This window comes from Acartia tonsa, chromosome 8 (assembly GCF_053477335.1).
Source record: "Acartia tonsa isolate MP-2025a chromosome 8, ASM5347733v1, whole genome shotgun sequence".
Taxonomy (NCBI): Eukaryota; Metazoa; Arthropoda; class Copepoda; order Calanoida; family Acartiidae; genus Acartia; species Acartia tonsa.
The window spans coordinates 1614359-1631454 of NC_137267.1; the positions used below are offsets into that span (position 1 = coordinate 1614359).

At 33.0% G+C, this 17096-nt stretch overlaps 1 protein-coding gene across 2 annotated transcripts in view; it reads right to left on the bottom strand.

Annotated features, from left to right (window-relative positions):
• Positions 1 to 169: 169 nt before the first annotated feature.
• Positions 170 to 17096, bottom strand: part of LOC145325787 (chitin deacetylase 7-like) — a 181914-nt gene continuing 164987 nt past the window's right edge. Inside the window, exons 2-16 of one of the 2 annotated variants that reach the window (XM_080168747.1) lie at positions 8737 to 8858; positions 8368 to 8451; positions 7773 to 7831; positions 7563 to 7610; positions 7225 to 7320; positions 6617 to 6735; positions 6465 to 6523; positions 6095 to 6196; positions 5530 to 5675; positions 4691 to 4765; positions 4023 to 4107; positions 3190 to 3371; positions 1952 to 2045; positions 1130 to 1194; positions 170 to 576 (exon numbers count right to left, since the gene is read on the bottom strand). In XM_080168747.1, the coding sequence (XP_080024873.1) occupies positions 1147 to 1194; positions 1952 to 2045; positions 3190 to 3371; positions 4023 to 4107; positions 4691 to 4765; positions 5530 to 5675; positions 6095 to 6196; positions 6465 to 6523; positions 6617 to 6735; positions 7225 to 7320; positions 7563 to 7610; positions 7773 to 7831; positions 8368 to 8451; positions 8737 to 8853 (1314 nt within the window). In that variant the 5' untranslated portion in view covers positions 8854 to 8858 and the 3' untranslated portion in view covers positions 170 to 576; positions 1130 to 1146. The remainder of the gene's footprint in view (positions 577 to 1129; positions 1195 to 1951; positions 2046 to 3189; positions 3372 to 4022; positions 4108 to 4690; positions 4766 to 5529; positions 5676 to 6094; positions 6197 to 6464; positions 6524 to 6616; positions 6736 to 7224; positions 7321 to 7562; positions 7611 to 7772; positions 7832 to 8367; positions 8452 to 8736; positions 8859 to 17096) is intronic. The other variant, XM_080168748.1, reaches the window with a different exon arrangement.

Genomic DNA, 17096 nt, shown 5'->3' on the forward strand with positions numbered 1-17096 from the left:
GGGCTTGCAAGCCGCACATCATTAATTAAATAAGGGGGGGGGGGGTTAATGCAACCATCTCGTGATCAATGCGAAAAAGGCACCTAGAATTCGAATTTCGATCTGAAATTTTGCATGAGTAATTCCTGGTAGGTCTACTTTCCATAAATCAAACAACCTTTATCAAAAATATTTTAAGAATACATTTTATTTCCTCAAATCAATATAATTGATAATTGCATAATTTTAGATGATTTAAAAAATTAGGTAAATTTTTTCCAATTTGGCTTAGAAACCAATTCATACCCACTGGATTAGAACCGGTTTAAAGCCTTCGTGAAAAAGCATGAATAGCATTGTAATACAGGCAATTTTCCACAAATATTAAAATAAAAACATAAGATTATTAGCAGTTTTGTTAAACTCGGGACTAAAAAACTGGTTTTAATCTTGTAATTTTTAATTTTGATATCTGCGGAAAGCTGTCTATAATACGATGCGATAACCTAATAAAAAGTAGCACAGCTACTATACAATATAAAAATAAGTTTAGATACAAGGTCTGTTTCCACCGCAGTTGTTTTCATACCATGGGTACTGAAACAAAATATAAATATAAATTTTTAATAACAAATACCCAGATTTTTTTTTGAAAATAAATCTAGTTAAAACAATAAAACAAATATATCTTGGTAAAGGAAATACGGAAAGTGTCAAGTGTGACGCCATACACGTCTAAAATGGAAGGATGGAAGAAGAAGTGGGAAAGTGAACCCCCTGAAAAAGAGATGGATTTAGACGTATTTTTATGACTTCACACATGTAATTTTCCGTATATCTCTAGGTAAATGTAAAGAAAATTAATTAATTTAATTTCTTTTACAAGGGCGTATAAAAGGTTTAGCTGTAAGATTTGAAAGGATAGCTTTAAAATAGGATAGCTCAATGAAGTTGAATTTATGTTATTAATAAGGAGTTTTAATTTAAATTTTTAAATTTGTAATATTTGTAAACTAAATGGTAGAAAATTTACATTCTTTGGATTACAAGCAAAAAGAAAAGCAGAGATTATAAATTTGCTGATTAGGGAGGTGGGGGGGGGGTGCATAGACACCCCCCAAAAATGAAACCTCTACACGCCCCTGCTTACCCCCAACAATATATAAACTATGCACAGGGTCTGTTTCCACCACAGGGAGATGTCAGCCAGGGATACTGAAATTTTGTATTATAGACAGTTTTCCGCGGATATTAAATGAAAAATTATAAAATAAAACCAGTTTGTTATACTCCAGGGCCCAATGGCCTGGGTTAACAAAACTAGTACTTATTTTATGATTTTTATTTTAATATTTGTGGAAAATTGTGTTTAATACGATGCTATACATAATTTTTAATATGGCTTTGGAGTGTGGACCGGTTCTTATCCAGCGGATATTAATCGGTTTCGAAGCCAAACTGGAAAATGATTAACCTCCTTAATAAATAAATTATAATATTCTATTGTAAATCAAAACAGGGATGACAACATCCATTGGTTGAAAGAACAAACAAATCATGGATGGAAAAGTCATAAAAAATATAGATTTATTGAAAAAATCACGAAACTTTTACTTTGTATATCTAAATATTTTTTTGTAGCATGGCTTTTTGACGCTACGGACAAAGTAAATCATAGTAGATACTATTGGTTTGGGAATCTTTTAAAAATCCATAAAAATCGCATAAAAATTGTATTTCTCCCATAGAGTTATGGACAGACAGACAAACGGAATAATTGAATAGCTGCGCTCATAAAAAAATATCAAACCCAAGCACAAAAAATCATGCATTAAAGACAAACTTCTTTTTAGACCTCGTTTTGAAAGTCCTAATGTCCATACAAATAAGGAGAAAAATTTAGTTGGTGGAAGAAATGAAAACAATTTTGCAACATTTTGTTGCAAAAGGCCTAAAAAATGTTGATATATACCTCCTTAGGACAGCTCTGTCTGCCCTGGGCAACCTTGCCACAGATTGTCATGTATCTCTCCTCCTTGTGGATATCATCATTCTCCACTATGTATCTATAATAGAAATAGTATAGATACAGATTGTCATGTATCTCTCCTCCTTGTGGATATCATCATTCTCCACTATGTATCTATAATAGAAATAGTATAGATACAGATTGTCATGTATCTCTCCTCCTTGTGGATATCATCATTCTCAACTATGTATCTACAAAATAGTTGAGTTTAGTGCCCTAGAAAAATGGGGATAGATGTCACACCTATTGGCCTACCTATTCTATTAACGTCATAGAAAGAAAAAGAAAAGGGAGAAAGAAACCTCCTAGAAAAGAGAGGGGATATAGAGCATTTCCTAACGTCAATAGAATAGGTAGGCCATAAGCAGTGACATATATCCCCATTTCGCTAGGGCACTATAGACAAATAACAGGAATACCCAAAAATAAGACTACTGTATAAAGTAGTAAGCTTTTTTTTGTATACGGCGAAGGATTTCGCTAGCTACAGAAATTATTTAGTTCTCACCTTTTGTGAAGCTTCATATGGTTTTAGGCTATTTTTCTGCCCCCTTACCCCTTTGAAGACAGAGTTTTCAGATGCCAAAGATGGTTATAGACTAATTTTTCACATGTACACCCTTTTAAATAACGGTTCCCTAGATGCTAGGGGCACTACCGCTAGTAACTGATAATATTAATTATCTGGCCATAAACCTAAATTGTGGAAAGAAATGGGGCAAAGATTATTTCATACAATTTCAAATTGGAAGAATGTCAAATGTTAATTGCACAACTTGAATATTTCTACAAAGTGATACACAGATCAGTTAGACTTTAACAAAGCATTTAACATTCTATATTAAAATTTGATGCTTAATTTGAATTGTATTGCAATGATTGAAAGCGAAGGAGAATCCCACCCCTATGAGGTTATAACCAGAGAGAGAGAAAGGGGACATTGGGCTGTTTATTACACTAGTCCTTAAAGTTTAAAATTTTCTTCTTAATGGCCTAACATTTTTGGGGACTTCGGTGAATTTTGATTGGTTGATTATTTAAGTTGAGTATTCAAATGTTTCAACTACTAATTTTAATCTACAGAAGGGGTAATTTTGTATTACTGTATTGTAGATGGACAAACAATTTATCAGCCATTGTCTTATCCCTTTTGATCCCTGGGTAATTACTAGGTAACTTACGAGCAAGGTTCAATCTCATCACAGACATGAGAGGCTCTATCAGTAAGCTTGGGAGTAAGAGCAAATGGACTAGCATCTCCCAGGGCAATGATCTCCTCATTAGTCTTGTTGGCAAAGTTAGCATAGTAGTCAATACCCTCTGAGATGGGTACAATCCAGACATCTCCCATCTTGGTGATTTCCTAAATGATTATTTTTGAAAAATTATCCTTCTATAATACAAAGTAGAATGATGTATGTCCGTCTGTCTGTCTGTCTGTCCGTCCCTTACGATCTTGGTAACCACTGAACCGATCGGATTCTACTCTTCAGGAAATATACCAACTGGCATTGGGGTGGTTTTAGGCTATTTTCTTGGGGGATGGGACACCCTCAACCCCAAAAGACAAAAAAAAAGAATTTGCTGAAGATTTCCTTGGACCTTTTACGAGTTTCGCCTTAATTTTTTTTGGATCACCTCTTGGGGCAAAATCCCTATAGGCTAGGGACGAAGCCGCTAGTATAATATATAGTAACAGGATGTCTGTCTGTTTGTACCAATGGATCTTACTAAATGCTGAACTGATATGGTTTTTCTTTACAGTGTAGCTTCTCGTAGGTCCAGGGAAGGTTTATAACTATTTTGGGGGAGGATACAAATACACTCCCTGGAAAAATCGCCCTTAGAAAAAATACTACAACTAAAAAAAAATTTTCTTAATTTTTTTCTTGAACTAAAATAAATAATTCAACTTCCCCCTTCTCAAGTGCCATTGAAGGCATCTATGGGCGTAGAATAAATATAAAGAATTAAAATTAAAATAAATAATTTTTGTTATTAAAAAAAGAATAACCTCAAGGAACATCTTGTATCCTTCATAATGCCAGGTGGCCTCTCCAAAGAACCAGGCAGCATGCATGTACAGACCAAATGGAGCTCTGGAATAGTTATTTATTGCATTATATCATAAACTTAAACAGCTTTCCGCGAATTTTAATAAAAATATTATAGGATTAAAACCAGTTTTGTTATCCCCAAAGGGCCAAAGGCAAGAATTAATAAATATGTATTAATTTTATGAATGTTACTTTAATATTCATGGAAAATTGTCATCAATACAATGCTATACAGGATTTTTCAGTTTGGCTGAGAATTATTTCTAATCAAACGGATATTTTTTCACAGAACTGGGAAAGTTACCATTTTTGTTGATTTTTAAATTTCAAATTTCATAATCCTAATAGAATTAGATAAGAAATTATCAATGAAAATTATCAATCTATTAAGTTGTTTCATGCAAAAAGTTTCTTTTTACTCAGTCACTTTTTCAAAACTTTAGCTCTAAAACTATCCATTGACATAAAGGTAATATTTAAATTTTTATAGATTCTTGTGTGGAAATGTATAGAGAAAAAGGACATATGATACTTTTGATAATATAATAGAAAATAAGGGCTGTAAACCTCCAATATACTTTTATATGGGTCATGCTATAGATTTCCATCAAACTAATGCACCAACCTGTTTCCATTATAGGTCTTGTTAAAGTTTCTCAAGAGCATGTCTCTGGCAGCTTCTGGGGTTTGTTCATCAATGCTGCAAAATAGATAAAGATGATTGATATATTATCCTATTATATAAAGTAGTAAGCATTTTTTGACTGTAGCAAAATATCTCACTAACTGCTGAACCGATATGGTCTCATTCAGCGAAGCTTCTTATAGGGTCTTGAATGGTTTTAGGCTTTTTATTTTTATACCTTAAAAGTCTGGGTTTGGTTTTAGGCTATTTTGTCCTTCCTTATTTCTTTGAATATAGAGCCCCTAGATTTTAGTGGCGTAGCCACTAGTGTTTAATATTTGGTCATGATTCTTGTCTTATTATTTCTACTGAAACTAAGCAGTTTTAAAACCCTAGTATCTCTCTCAGTAAAGGGGTGACTAATATAAAATTGAATTAATGATTCTCCATATGAATCTGAATCCTAACCTCAGAGAATCAGGGCTATATGCATACATGGACTATGAGGGTAAACACACCCTTTTTCATTTAAATAATTAAGTCATAAATCAGTGTTAAAGGTAGGAAAGTTAAACAAGCAATTGCTATAGCATAATTCAAAGACTGAATTCTTTTGTTTTAAATCTGATAAAGTAGCATTAAATACAAGTTTAATATCTTGGTTAATAAAGTACTTTGTTCATCCATTTCTAAATGTACTTAGTGATAAGGTGCTGTTATATAATAGCCAATGCATCATGCAACCAATTTTTTCTTCAACTTTCCAGGCTTGATTTATAAGCCTTATCAGAACTGGTGAATATGATATAGCCCAATCTAAAGAAATGAATTAAACTTACAAGATGCAACCATCCAACATACTGCAAGGTTGTCCCCAGTCAGGGTGGAGTGGGTTGGACTCAAACCAGTTGTCCTCCAGGTCAAGCATAGGCTGCACCCAGAATCCAGGGTAGCTGCAGGTAGGACATGGGCCAATTTCACAATCCTGGGCAAAAATTTAAATTAATATTAACATTTGTTTGCTTTTTCAATAGATCCTTTTGTAGATTAATTCATAACTATGCTCCTAGAGGCCTCTAGGGGAACTTGAGTAGAGGTGAGATGAATTTGATAATTAATTTTTATTTTATTTTATATATTAAAACAAATAGTAACTTCCCACCCCCCCCTCCTCTCCATTTTCAATAAACATTCACAGGACCTATGAGAAGCTACCCTGCAAAGGAGAACCATATTGGTTTATCAGTTAACAAGATTCCTTGGTACAGACAGACATACTACAGACAAAGAACCAGTTACTTTATTATAAGGATTGATAAGTGATCACTTAGAAATTATAACTATGAATACAAATTTGATTTATAATAAAAATTGGGTAAAGGTAAATATTTAGCCGATCATTACCTGGACGCTATCATAATCCATAGTGTAAGGGTAGAGTCCCTGGTCCAGATGTTGGTATCCATAATCTCTGCTCACCCAGGAACAGTCATACTGGAATCCACTCTGAACAATTTTTCACAGATTTTATTTTTATAGTTGTTTAATTAATGAACTTATTTGAGAACTGGATTTGGTAAGATTTTATGCAAGTTTTTAATTACTATAAGTAAAACTATATTATAGTTATTTCTCGCATCATAAAATGAACATCTTTCTGTGGAAATAAAATGGTTTTAATCTTATGATTTTTTTATGGATGAGAACTGGTTCTTATCCACCCGATAATAATGGGTTTTGATTGAAAACAAAAATTTCATTAAAAGTTTCTTACTCTTGAAAGAGCCAAGTACATCTCATCTCCTCCCATTTGAAGGTAAGGTGCTCTGAATCCTGATATAGATTAAATCATAGATGAAAAAAGTTCTATATAAACATAATTTTAAATAGAGATTATAGAGTAAATGCAAGAAATTAACTGTTCACCTTTAATTTCATTAGCAGGAATATTGGCAAACTGTGTGATCATTTTCCTCATACCAAGAGCTTCATTTTCCCAGCCATCAGCATTGATTCCTCGCCAGTAGTTCTGATCTGTCTTGTGACTAGATACAAATTGAATTGAATTGTATAGATTTTTACAAATTAAAGATTTCTCTATTGAAAGACAATTCTTAAAGTACCCCTTATATTAGTGGAGGTTACTACTAATACCTCTTGGTAGCAAGGTGACACTTCTGGAACTGGTCCTCTCAATGTTAACTTGAACTTCCTTGGCCTTTAATCTAACCTGCTCACACAATCTTATGGTAATAAGTTACCCAACAGACAACCAATCTTTTGATTGCATGATTTCTGTCTGGAAGTCCTAATTATGCATGTAGATGAGTTTAGCCTGTTATGGGAAAATGCATTCTCCAAACACACACCTGACATAGCAGGATTTAAACATCTTTAGTTATGAAGCAGTGATGGGCCAAGATTTTAATATATAACCTTGAATGGTCAGGTCTCTTTGTCTAAGCTGTCAATTTTTTGGGGGATCTTGATAAGGTTCCGGTGTACAAGAATGATTAGTTGATATTCTAACTTACGTAATACTGTGGGAAGCCATTTCATGTCCAAGTTCTCTCCAGTATTTGTTGACAAGCTTGTAATCAGTGTAGGAGGCACACAGGAAGTGGGTAGCCCTGAAACAAATGGTATTGTAAGCAGATAATTATACCAAACTTATTAAAAACAACTATTTGTCTTTAACTGTTCAATTTATCAGAAAGTTTAATGAAAGCATATTTGCTATTTCAAAAAAGAAATTGTCTGTAAACTGGCCATTGACTTTAGAAAGACTTATCCATAAAATCAAATTCTAATTAAAATAGTAGCAATTTTACTTTACCTAACTGCATTTATATTTAGAGCAATTTTACTTTACCTAATTGCATTGCCATCAGGGTTCTTGAATGTGCCATCAAACAGACCACTGGCAATCAAAATGTTGTTTTATAAAATTAAAATGGTTTATAGGATGATAATGTTAATAAAAGAGAAAGTTTGCTGAAGACAAGATAAAACTAAAAAAGGTATTTTTTTTCCTAGTTGTAAATATTTGAAAATTGCTCAAAATAAATAAACAATTATGTTCCTGTAAAAATCCTTTTCAGCAATAGCTGTGAAGGCATCATCATAGGTCAGGTACAAAATCTAAATATAAATTGTAATTAACATTTATGTTAGTATGCAAATTACTGTGTCTTTGAAGAAGCCTAATGCAAAAAAATTCTTCTTAAAGGATTTTTAAGAATCTCTATAAATATGTTTATCTGTTGGTAATTATTTACAACAAAATCAGGATCATAGATTTGTTTATCCCCAGGGCTCTAACAGTCAGTTAGATGTCTATAATTTTGTCTAACTATCTATCTATTTAATTGTCTACCTTAAGGTATTCCTTAATATTACAATCAGGATCATAAGTAGGATCATCTTGATGTCAGGTAGATGTCTTTAAATCTGTCTAACTATCTGTATACCTGTGGGTTTTTAATATCATTACCATCAGGATCATTGGTAAGGTCATCTGGAGAGCTCTAACAGTCAGATATATATATCTACGAATCTTTCTATCTAGATATTTACCTGTACATATATCTAAACATTACCATCAGGATCATAGATAGGATCTGGAGAGCTCTGTCAGATACCTATAAATCTGTCTTACTATCTATCGAGCTCTCTACCTGTGGGTATTTTTTAACATCATAATCAGGATCATAGGTAGGGTCTTCACCAGAGCATCTACAGGCAGGAAGTTCACAATCATTCTAAATATACAAACAACAAATCATTACTTAATCTGACATAAAGACAGAGATGGATCTTTAAATCACAGCGAATCTACTGCCGATTCCTTTAGTGAGAAAATTTTAAAAGCAGCTCGCCTAATAGCAATCTTGAAATCCAGCTTGGAAGTTCCTTTAGATTCGAAGGACTAATCAAGAGAGTAAATGAAAGTGGTGAGCATGGCAATAGGAATAAGAATTTAAATAAGAATAAGAGTGGAGTCAGTGATGGAAGCAGATATTTAAAGAAAGCATATACAAACTTACATCATAGCAATACCCAGCAGAGGTGCAGTTGTCATTGATAGGTTTCTGGGTGGTTGTTCCGGCCTCTACATTGAAACTAAAGTATGCCGCCAGGCATAGCACTCCTAACTTCCACATGTTGTCTGAAAAAATTATCAAATTGATTCAATTTGTCCATTAAGATCTTGCTAAACATTAAAGCAATTTAATTCTCCATTTAAAAGAGCATCATAGAGGTCCTGGATGGTTGTCATTGGGCATAGCAAGACGGTTTTGCCTACTTTTCATGTTCATTTAATGCTTAGATAATCCCTAATATGGGGGTCTAATATTGTAAAGGGCTACAATTTTACATGCCATCCTGTACCATACATTTTGATAGTAAAGAATAAAATACACTATTTATTCTTCTGTTACATTACTTTTTAACAGCTTTGCTGCTTAAAGTTAAAGACAATACATATTGTTATCTGAAAAGTTAAACTATGCTTTGAGATAAAAAACAGTAACTAATTTCTATCCTAAAAGCTAGAGATTTATTTGCTCTCTTATCTCAAGCCAATAAAACAAAACACGTGAACATAAATTTACCCTTTGTGGACGATCAGGATTTATATTAATTTTCATAGAGTTGGTTGAGTTTAATAATTTAAGTATATAAGCTTTGGATCATAAACTTTGTTTGACTGTCCTATCCCCAGTGATCTTCTATTGAATAAAATTATTAGTTGAAAAAATTAAACACAAAGTACCCAAACTTGAGTTGCAATTCTTGCCCTCAAAGTTTCTGGAGACTTAGATCAACAGGACCTACAGGATCATACCTGGAACCAGGAATCTGCTCGGACACCTATATCGAAAGAAGTAGAAATTTAAAAATAATTATTTAATCGCCTTTAAAGGGTTTATTAAAAAATGGACAATTTTGAAAAATTATATATTTGTCTAGGAAGATAACGTTATTTAGGTAGGATTAAATTTTTCAAGAATATGGAGAAATGTATGTATCCTATATTAAAATGTAGTAAGCAGGTATCTAAAGGTGTAAGACAATGGCTGATAAATTGATGTACATCCCCAATTATGATACACAAAAGTACGATTAGACACTCAACTTAATGCACCAACCAATCATAATTCAATACAAGTCCCTAAAGTTGTAAAGCCAACGAATAGAAAACTTTATTATAAACCTATGGGAACTTGTGTAATAAACAGCCCAATGTCCTCTCACTTCCTGAGTATTGAAATTTCTTTAACTGGTGTAAAGGTTATGCTTTTCAGGAATCATACAAATAGGTCCTGTGTTGGTTTTCAACTATTTTTTACTTCCAAAAAGATTCTCTTTAAAAAATTTAAGTATGTTAAGAACCATAACAGCAAAGCTCAAAAATCAAACAGTAAGACAAACAAACATTATTAATGGTTGAGCGAAATAAGTAAATTTTAATGCAGTTATCTTTTACCATTCATTTATCCCTTTATCCAAATTGAAGGATGTAATTAACTACTCTCCTTATTCTTCTGACGAACTTAACATAATTTACTCGGTGCACCTATTGGGCACAAATACCACTCGCCTCCTTATTCCTAAACATGTTTGAAATAAGGGGGGTATTTTGTAGGGTTGGGCCGAATATTCGGTCTGGCCGGATATCCGGTCATTTTCAATATCTGGCCGGATACCGGATATTAAAACTATCCGGTTACATGATATCCGACTGATTTTTGACGCCAGATTTCCAGTAATTTGCAGGATATCGAACGTTGGCCAGATATCCGGCCCAACCCTAGTATTTTGTATCTCCTATGCCTGTACCTGCGGGGCTACAATGTACCCAATATAACCTAACCGAAAGTAATAAAGATGAAACGAAAAACTTCGCCCAACCCTATTTTTAATAAAATCCAAATAAGTTGAGGGGGGGTGTATTTGAGGTCAACAAGGTATGCTTATGAAATTAAAACATGGATGACAACATCCTTTAGTAGCAAAGCCCAAAATGTTTTAGATAATTTACTTATAGAACAATTTACTTAGATATTGGCAAATTAAATCTATCTCTAATAAAAGCCGATAAAAATAAATTCTTAATGAAGACGTTTTATATTCTCTTAAGCATTACAGATAGACCGACGAACAGACAATGCTCATTACAAAATCTATCCCTCTATCTCGCATAACAGCTGAGTAAATAAAATTTCCCATTCATAATTTAAATGTCTTTCAGAGCATGACCGACTGACAAAGTAAGTATACTTCATGATCTTAAACAAAAGGGTTAATAAAAAGTATTTATAAAATGAATTAAAAACAAGGATGACACCATCCATAAAAGCGAAGCTTATTACATTATATTATTACATTATACTTTGTTGTCCCAGGAATCAATATACCAAAAAACAGATCAATAGGATGATTAGATCACATACAAATTTGTTGTTAAAAAGTAAAAAATCAACATGTTTAAAATGAACGTACGGACATTTTGGTGATGATTATAGAGTTGCTATGCTTTTTAAATCGTACCTAACTACTAAAGGAATCACCATGCAAAATTTGAAATCGATAGGACAATTCTAACAAGCCTAAATTAACGAAAAAGCTATCCGTTACGGACAGACGTACGGACGGACCGACCTTAATTATAGAAAATCTTTGCTTTTAAAAATATAACTTCATTGAAAACTATTTCCGTATATTATTAAAATTCTTTCAATTTTATTTGAAGAAGTGAATAAAGCGTGGCAACTCCGTAAGTAAAAATAACAGAATTATGTAGCTGTTGTGTTAATAGTATCCTAGCAAAATTGGGATAGATGTTTTGGCCTACCTATTCTATTGACGTCAGGGAATACCATTTACCCCATCTCTTTTATAGGGGGTTAGTTTGCCCCTTCCCTTTCTCTTTCCCTCTACTATGACGTCAATAGAATAGATAGGCCAAAACAGGTGACATTTATCCCCAATCCCATTTATCTAGCTTATTTTAGACAGGGACTGCTATTCCACTAATATAATTTTGATATTTTGTTGGAGTAAGGTTGGAGTAAAACTTGTTTATTTGCACGTCAATGAAGAGGAGTGGGCAAGAAGGTCGAAGGGAAATTTTCCTTCAGAATTGTTTTGCAGAATCACATTTCCTTTTCCCTGATTTTAAAGATTTTTTATTCATAGCCGTTTCTTATATACCAAAGAACATGCCCATGTTTGTACTTTAATATAAAGTTGTATGCTTTTTTGTCTATCCGTTTTGATCTTTGTAATCTCTGAATTGATTAAGTTCTTCATTTCAGGGAAGCTTAATATTGGTCAAAGGCATGTGTTACTCTGTATTATTTTCAATATCAAAATGCTATAACCTATGCTATATGCCAAGGAATTCACTCTAGTCTAACTATTAATTTCGCACACCAAACATACCAGTAATAAGAACATTTTAAACGTGTAGAGATTCGAACCTTTCACCTTTCCGAAGACGAGCGTATGCGCTACGTGTGGAGCCACGGCCTCTGGTTAAATTTGTTGCGCTACTAATTATCATTATTATCCTTGATTATTTCTGTATACTTAAATTATTTACATAGAATTTAAGTTTTATCATGGTTGGATGGGTTTAATATAAAAGTTTAAATATATCTTCATACCATAATATAATACAAAGTTAATTGATGTCTGTCTGTGTATATTAGTTCTTCTGTTAAGAGCTTAAGATCTCGGTAAATGATTGACTGATTTGGCTCTACTTTTCAGGAAATAAAGCTGTTGATCCTATGTAGGGTTTTAGCTATTTTAACAGGTGAGGAAATTTCAAAATTTTATTAAATTTAGAGTATAATTGAATATTGTATACAACAAAGGAAGTTTAGAGTTTATATGCTTATTGGTCGGAATATTTTTTTTTCTCGCCGATATTAAAATGAGATATTTAGCCCCGAGAGGCCGAAGACCTTGTCCAAACAAAATGGTATTAATTATATGATATTTTAATATTTATGAAAAATTGTCCGTAAAACGGTGCTGTGCATGATTTTTTAATTTGGCTGATAACCGGTCCTAATGACATGATAGAAACCCGTTTTAAAAATAATTATAGCCAATATAATACTCAGGAATACTGTTTTACAGACATGCTTTTGGAATTAAAGAGTAGCTTTTCTATAAATACAGACAGACATATGGACGGACAGACGGACATTTCAAATTATAGAGTAGCTTCACTACTAAAAATATGATTATATATCTAAATTTATAATTGGTTAAAGTTATATTTCAAAATTAAAACTGTAAAAATTATAATTTGACATATATAAAAAAAGAAATTTAAGACCAAGGACAATAATTTTTAGTAGATATAGTATATCAGGGATCTAAAGGGATAAGACAATGGTGAATAAATTGATATAGATCCCCAATAATGATACACAAAATTACACCTTATGTAGATTATGATTAGTGGTTGAAACGTTTGGACACTCAACTTTATAAACTAACCAATTAAAATTCAAGACAACGAATATGACTACGTTATTATAAAACTTTTGGGACTTGTGTATATCGTTAATAGTAGATAAGTTTATATTACCGTTCTGGAAATGTTGGTTCTTTTAAATTCTTGAAATCGGTAATTCAACTAAAATATCCCTTTCCTCAGGTTACTTGGATTAATAACAGACGCAAAGAAAGCAGTAAGCCAAGAAGGGAGCGGTCATTAGGTTGTTTATTATCACAGTCAACACCACGTTTTATTATTCGTTAGCTTAACTTCTTTGGGGACTTTTATTTGACATTGATTGGTTGGTTTATTAAGTTGAGTGTTAAAAAGTTTCAACCATTTATTGTAACCTAGAGAAGGGGTAATTTTGTCAATAATCATTGGAGTTGTACATCAATTTATCGGCCATTATCTTTTCCCGTTGGATCCTAACAGAAAATACAGATAGACAACAGGTATAGAGTAGCAGCGACACGAATAAAGTATTTTTAGATGACTTCTGTTGGAGAAGGGGTAGGGGAATTTGATAACGAAGGGGGATTTTAATAATCTGAAATATGGAGGTGACAAGGATAAAGTGCTTTTACAAATGCGCAAAATTCAATTCTTGTAAAAAAGCATTAGAAAATGTATCAGTAAGAGAAAAGGAAGAGGTTAAAAAAACGAAAAAAAGATACAAAAAATAAAGATTAAAAATAATGATATATATAAGGTTTATTTGAGAGGAATAATAGTTTTTTTTTATATGTTATATCCCTTAGACTGACTTAAATGAGTGTGTTATCATTTCCGCATATGATTATAACTGAAAATTATTTCATACTATAACAGGTAGGAATCTAAAGGGATCAGACAATCGACAATAAATTGATGTACTGCCGCAATGATAATAAACATAATTACCCATTTCTGTAGATAAAAGTATTAATTGAATAGTTTGAACATAACTAGAAACCAACAATACCAATAAAAGACATCAAAGTTTTTGATACAATCCTTATAATAAAGTAAAAGGATGTTTGTCTGTCTGTTTGTCTGTGTGTCTGTTTGTTTGTGTGTCTGTTTGTCTGTTTGTACCGAAGGACCTCGCTAACCGCTAAACCGATCGGGTTCTCCTTAACAGGGTAGCTTCTCATAGGTCCCGGGTAGGTTTATAACTATTTTTAGGGAGGGTACCATCACCATCCCAAGAGAAATCGCCCCTAGAAAAAAATAACCCCCTTCCCAAAAAAAAAATTATTTTAGTTTTTTAACTAAAATTAAAAATTTAAGGGGGTAGGTACCCCCCCTCCCCAAAGAAAAATAAAAAAATATTTCCCCCACATTGCAATTGGGCTGTTTATAACACTAGTCCTCACAGTTTTATAAGAACGTTTTCTTATTCGTTGGCTTTACAACTTTGGAGACTTTTGTTTTGATTGGTTGGTTTATTAAATTGAGTGTCCAACCGTTTCAAACAATCATTGTAATCTAAAGAAGTGGCAATTTTGTGTATCATCATTGGGGAACATGAATTAATCTGCCATTGTCTTATCCCTTTATATCCCTGTGTATGAAGCAAGAATAGGTTCTGCTTCAGTAAATGTCATAAACATTAATACTCCAGATGTGTTCCAATAATATAAAAAATAAATAATATTAATTAGCAAACATTAATTAATCTTAATATGTAATATACACTAAGCTTGATAAAAAAAAATATATAAAATAATCATGTATATGTTTTTGTGGAAAATTAAAATCAAATATACGATATTCGTAGATGTATTGACAATGTAAAATTTGTCGTCAATTTAGGTTGCTAATATGGTCCTTATCTATTTGCCAGTTTCTTCATATATCCAGTAGAAGGGGGTAAAGGGGGTAGATGGGGTGTATCGTTATTTTAGCCATCTCAGAGATATCTTTGGAATCTTTGCTTCTCACAACACTCTATAAAAAAATAATTTCTTTTTGAGATTTTGTGTAAACACAAAAATACCTTTTCTATACTACACTTAAATGCTTACACATAAACACACACACACACACTCAATAACACACACACATACACACACACACACACACACACACATACACAGACAGATAAAAATGATCCACAAAATTTAGTTCCATTTTGACAACCATCCAAAATTGTTCCAAATTTTGACATAATTAAAACGTTATTATTTAGTGAAAATTTAAAAAAAAGTTTATTAAGGCGATACTTTTTTATAAATAGGGTCTGTCTGTACATCCGTCCGTTCTTAACATTTAGCTCTTATAGTTAATCTAATTATGTTAGAATTGTCCTATCCTATTGTCCTATCAACTTGAAACTTTGCATGATGATTCCTGTGACAGTTAGGTAATTTTTAGAAAGCGTAGCAACTCTGTAATCTTTTACGCATAAAAATTTTCTCGTCAATTTAGGTTGCTACAATGGTCCTGATTTATTAATCAGTTTGTTCATCCAGAAGGAGGAAAGAGAAGGGGTAGAGGGGGAGGATGGGGTATTTTTATATTAGCCAGCTTGAAGTAGCATACTAGTAGTTTATTCGAGAATCTCTCACATTATCCACGTATTCTATATCAATTGATTTTAACACATTGAAACATTTTCTTAACTTTTTGGATGGACAAACATATGAAAATAATAACATTGGACTGGGGAATTTTCACAAAAATATTCAGAATGATACAAAAGTAACAAGATCTGTGTATGACTGTCTGTGCTTGGTGAAGTTTAACTCAGAGATTAGTTACAGTGGCATTTTAGGAACCGGTTCTACCCCATCCCTTATTCTCTTCCCCACTTTCAGATTGTAAGGGTGACGCAAATTTCAGACCCCAGATTTGGCGATTTGAGAAAAAAATTTCTTTATATTATAGCGAATTAGATAATCTAGCAAGCATCGCTTTTATCTTAAAGAGAAAAATAGTAAATCAAACGGCGAAAACTGAGATCTGAAATTTGCGTCAGCCTGCCAATATGACGCAAGACGCATGACCGCTACGACCGTGGCATTATTTAAAACCCAATCCTGTGCTTAGCTAAGGATCTCTGTAACCGCTAAACCGATATCTCTCCTATAAAAATTGACTCCCCCAAATTCTTTTACTTTTAAAATCTAAAGTCAGGAGGGCCCCCCTACCCACATTTTAAAGCCCCTAGAGGAGGCATAGCCGCTTTAATAACTCATAAATCAGCCGAGCTAACTATATTTGCAATTTGGCGTTACGGATGAACATACGCTCTTGGTTATAGAGAAACTTCACTATTTAAAATAAATTAGAAAGGGAGGGGATAATTTACTGTATATATAAACTAGCGGCTTCGCCCCTAGCCTCTAGGGGCTTTGTCCCAAGAGGTTTGATCAAACCAATTTTTCGTATTTTAGATTTAAAATAAAAAAAAAAATTTTAGGGGGGGAATTTTTTTTTTTTTTTGGGGGGGGGTTAGTCGACCCCACTATTTTAATTTTAGTTTTAAAAAGAAAAGAATTTTTTTTTTTGGGGGGGGTAGAGTATTTTTCATTTTTTGGGGGGTTGGGGGTGTCCCACCCCCCGAGAAAATAGTTATAAACCTTCCCTTCCTCAACTTGCTTTGTCAGACCTATATAAAGACACATTTCATGGATGTAGAATTTAGGGGGGAAAATTGACGCTCATTTAGGTTGCCCTGTCCCCTGCCATTTCTTGGTCAGTTCGTTTTCCATTTGGAGAGTAGGACATGGGGCAAAGGGGGTAAAGGGGGGGGGGGGGGTAATCATTATTTTAGCATGCTGCAAGTTTATTTTTTTATAAAAGAACATTAAAATCTGGTGTAAGATCGAAGAAATTCATTGTCGGCCCTACAAAACAGACAATTGGTGATTTCCTTTTTCCCTGGAATGAAACTTGCGG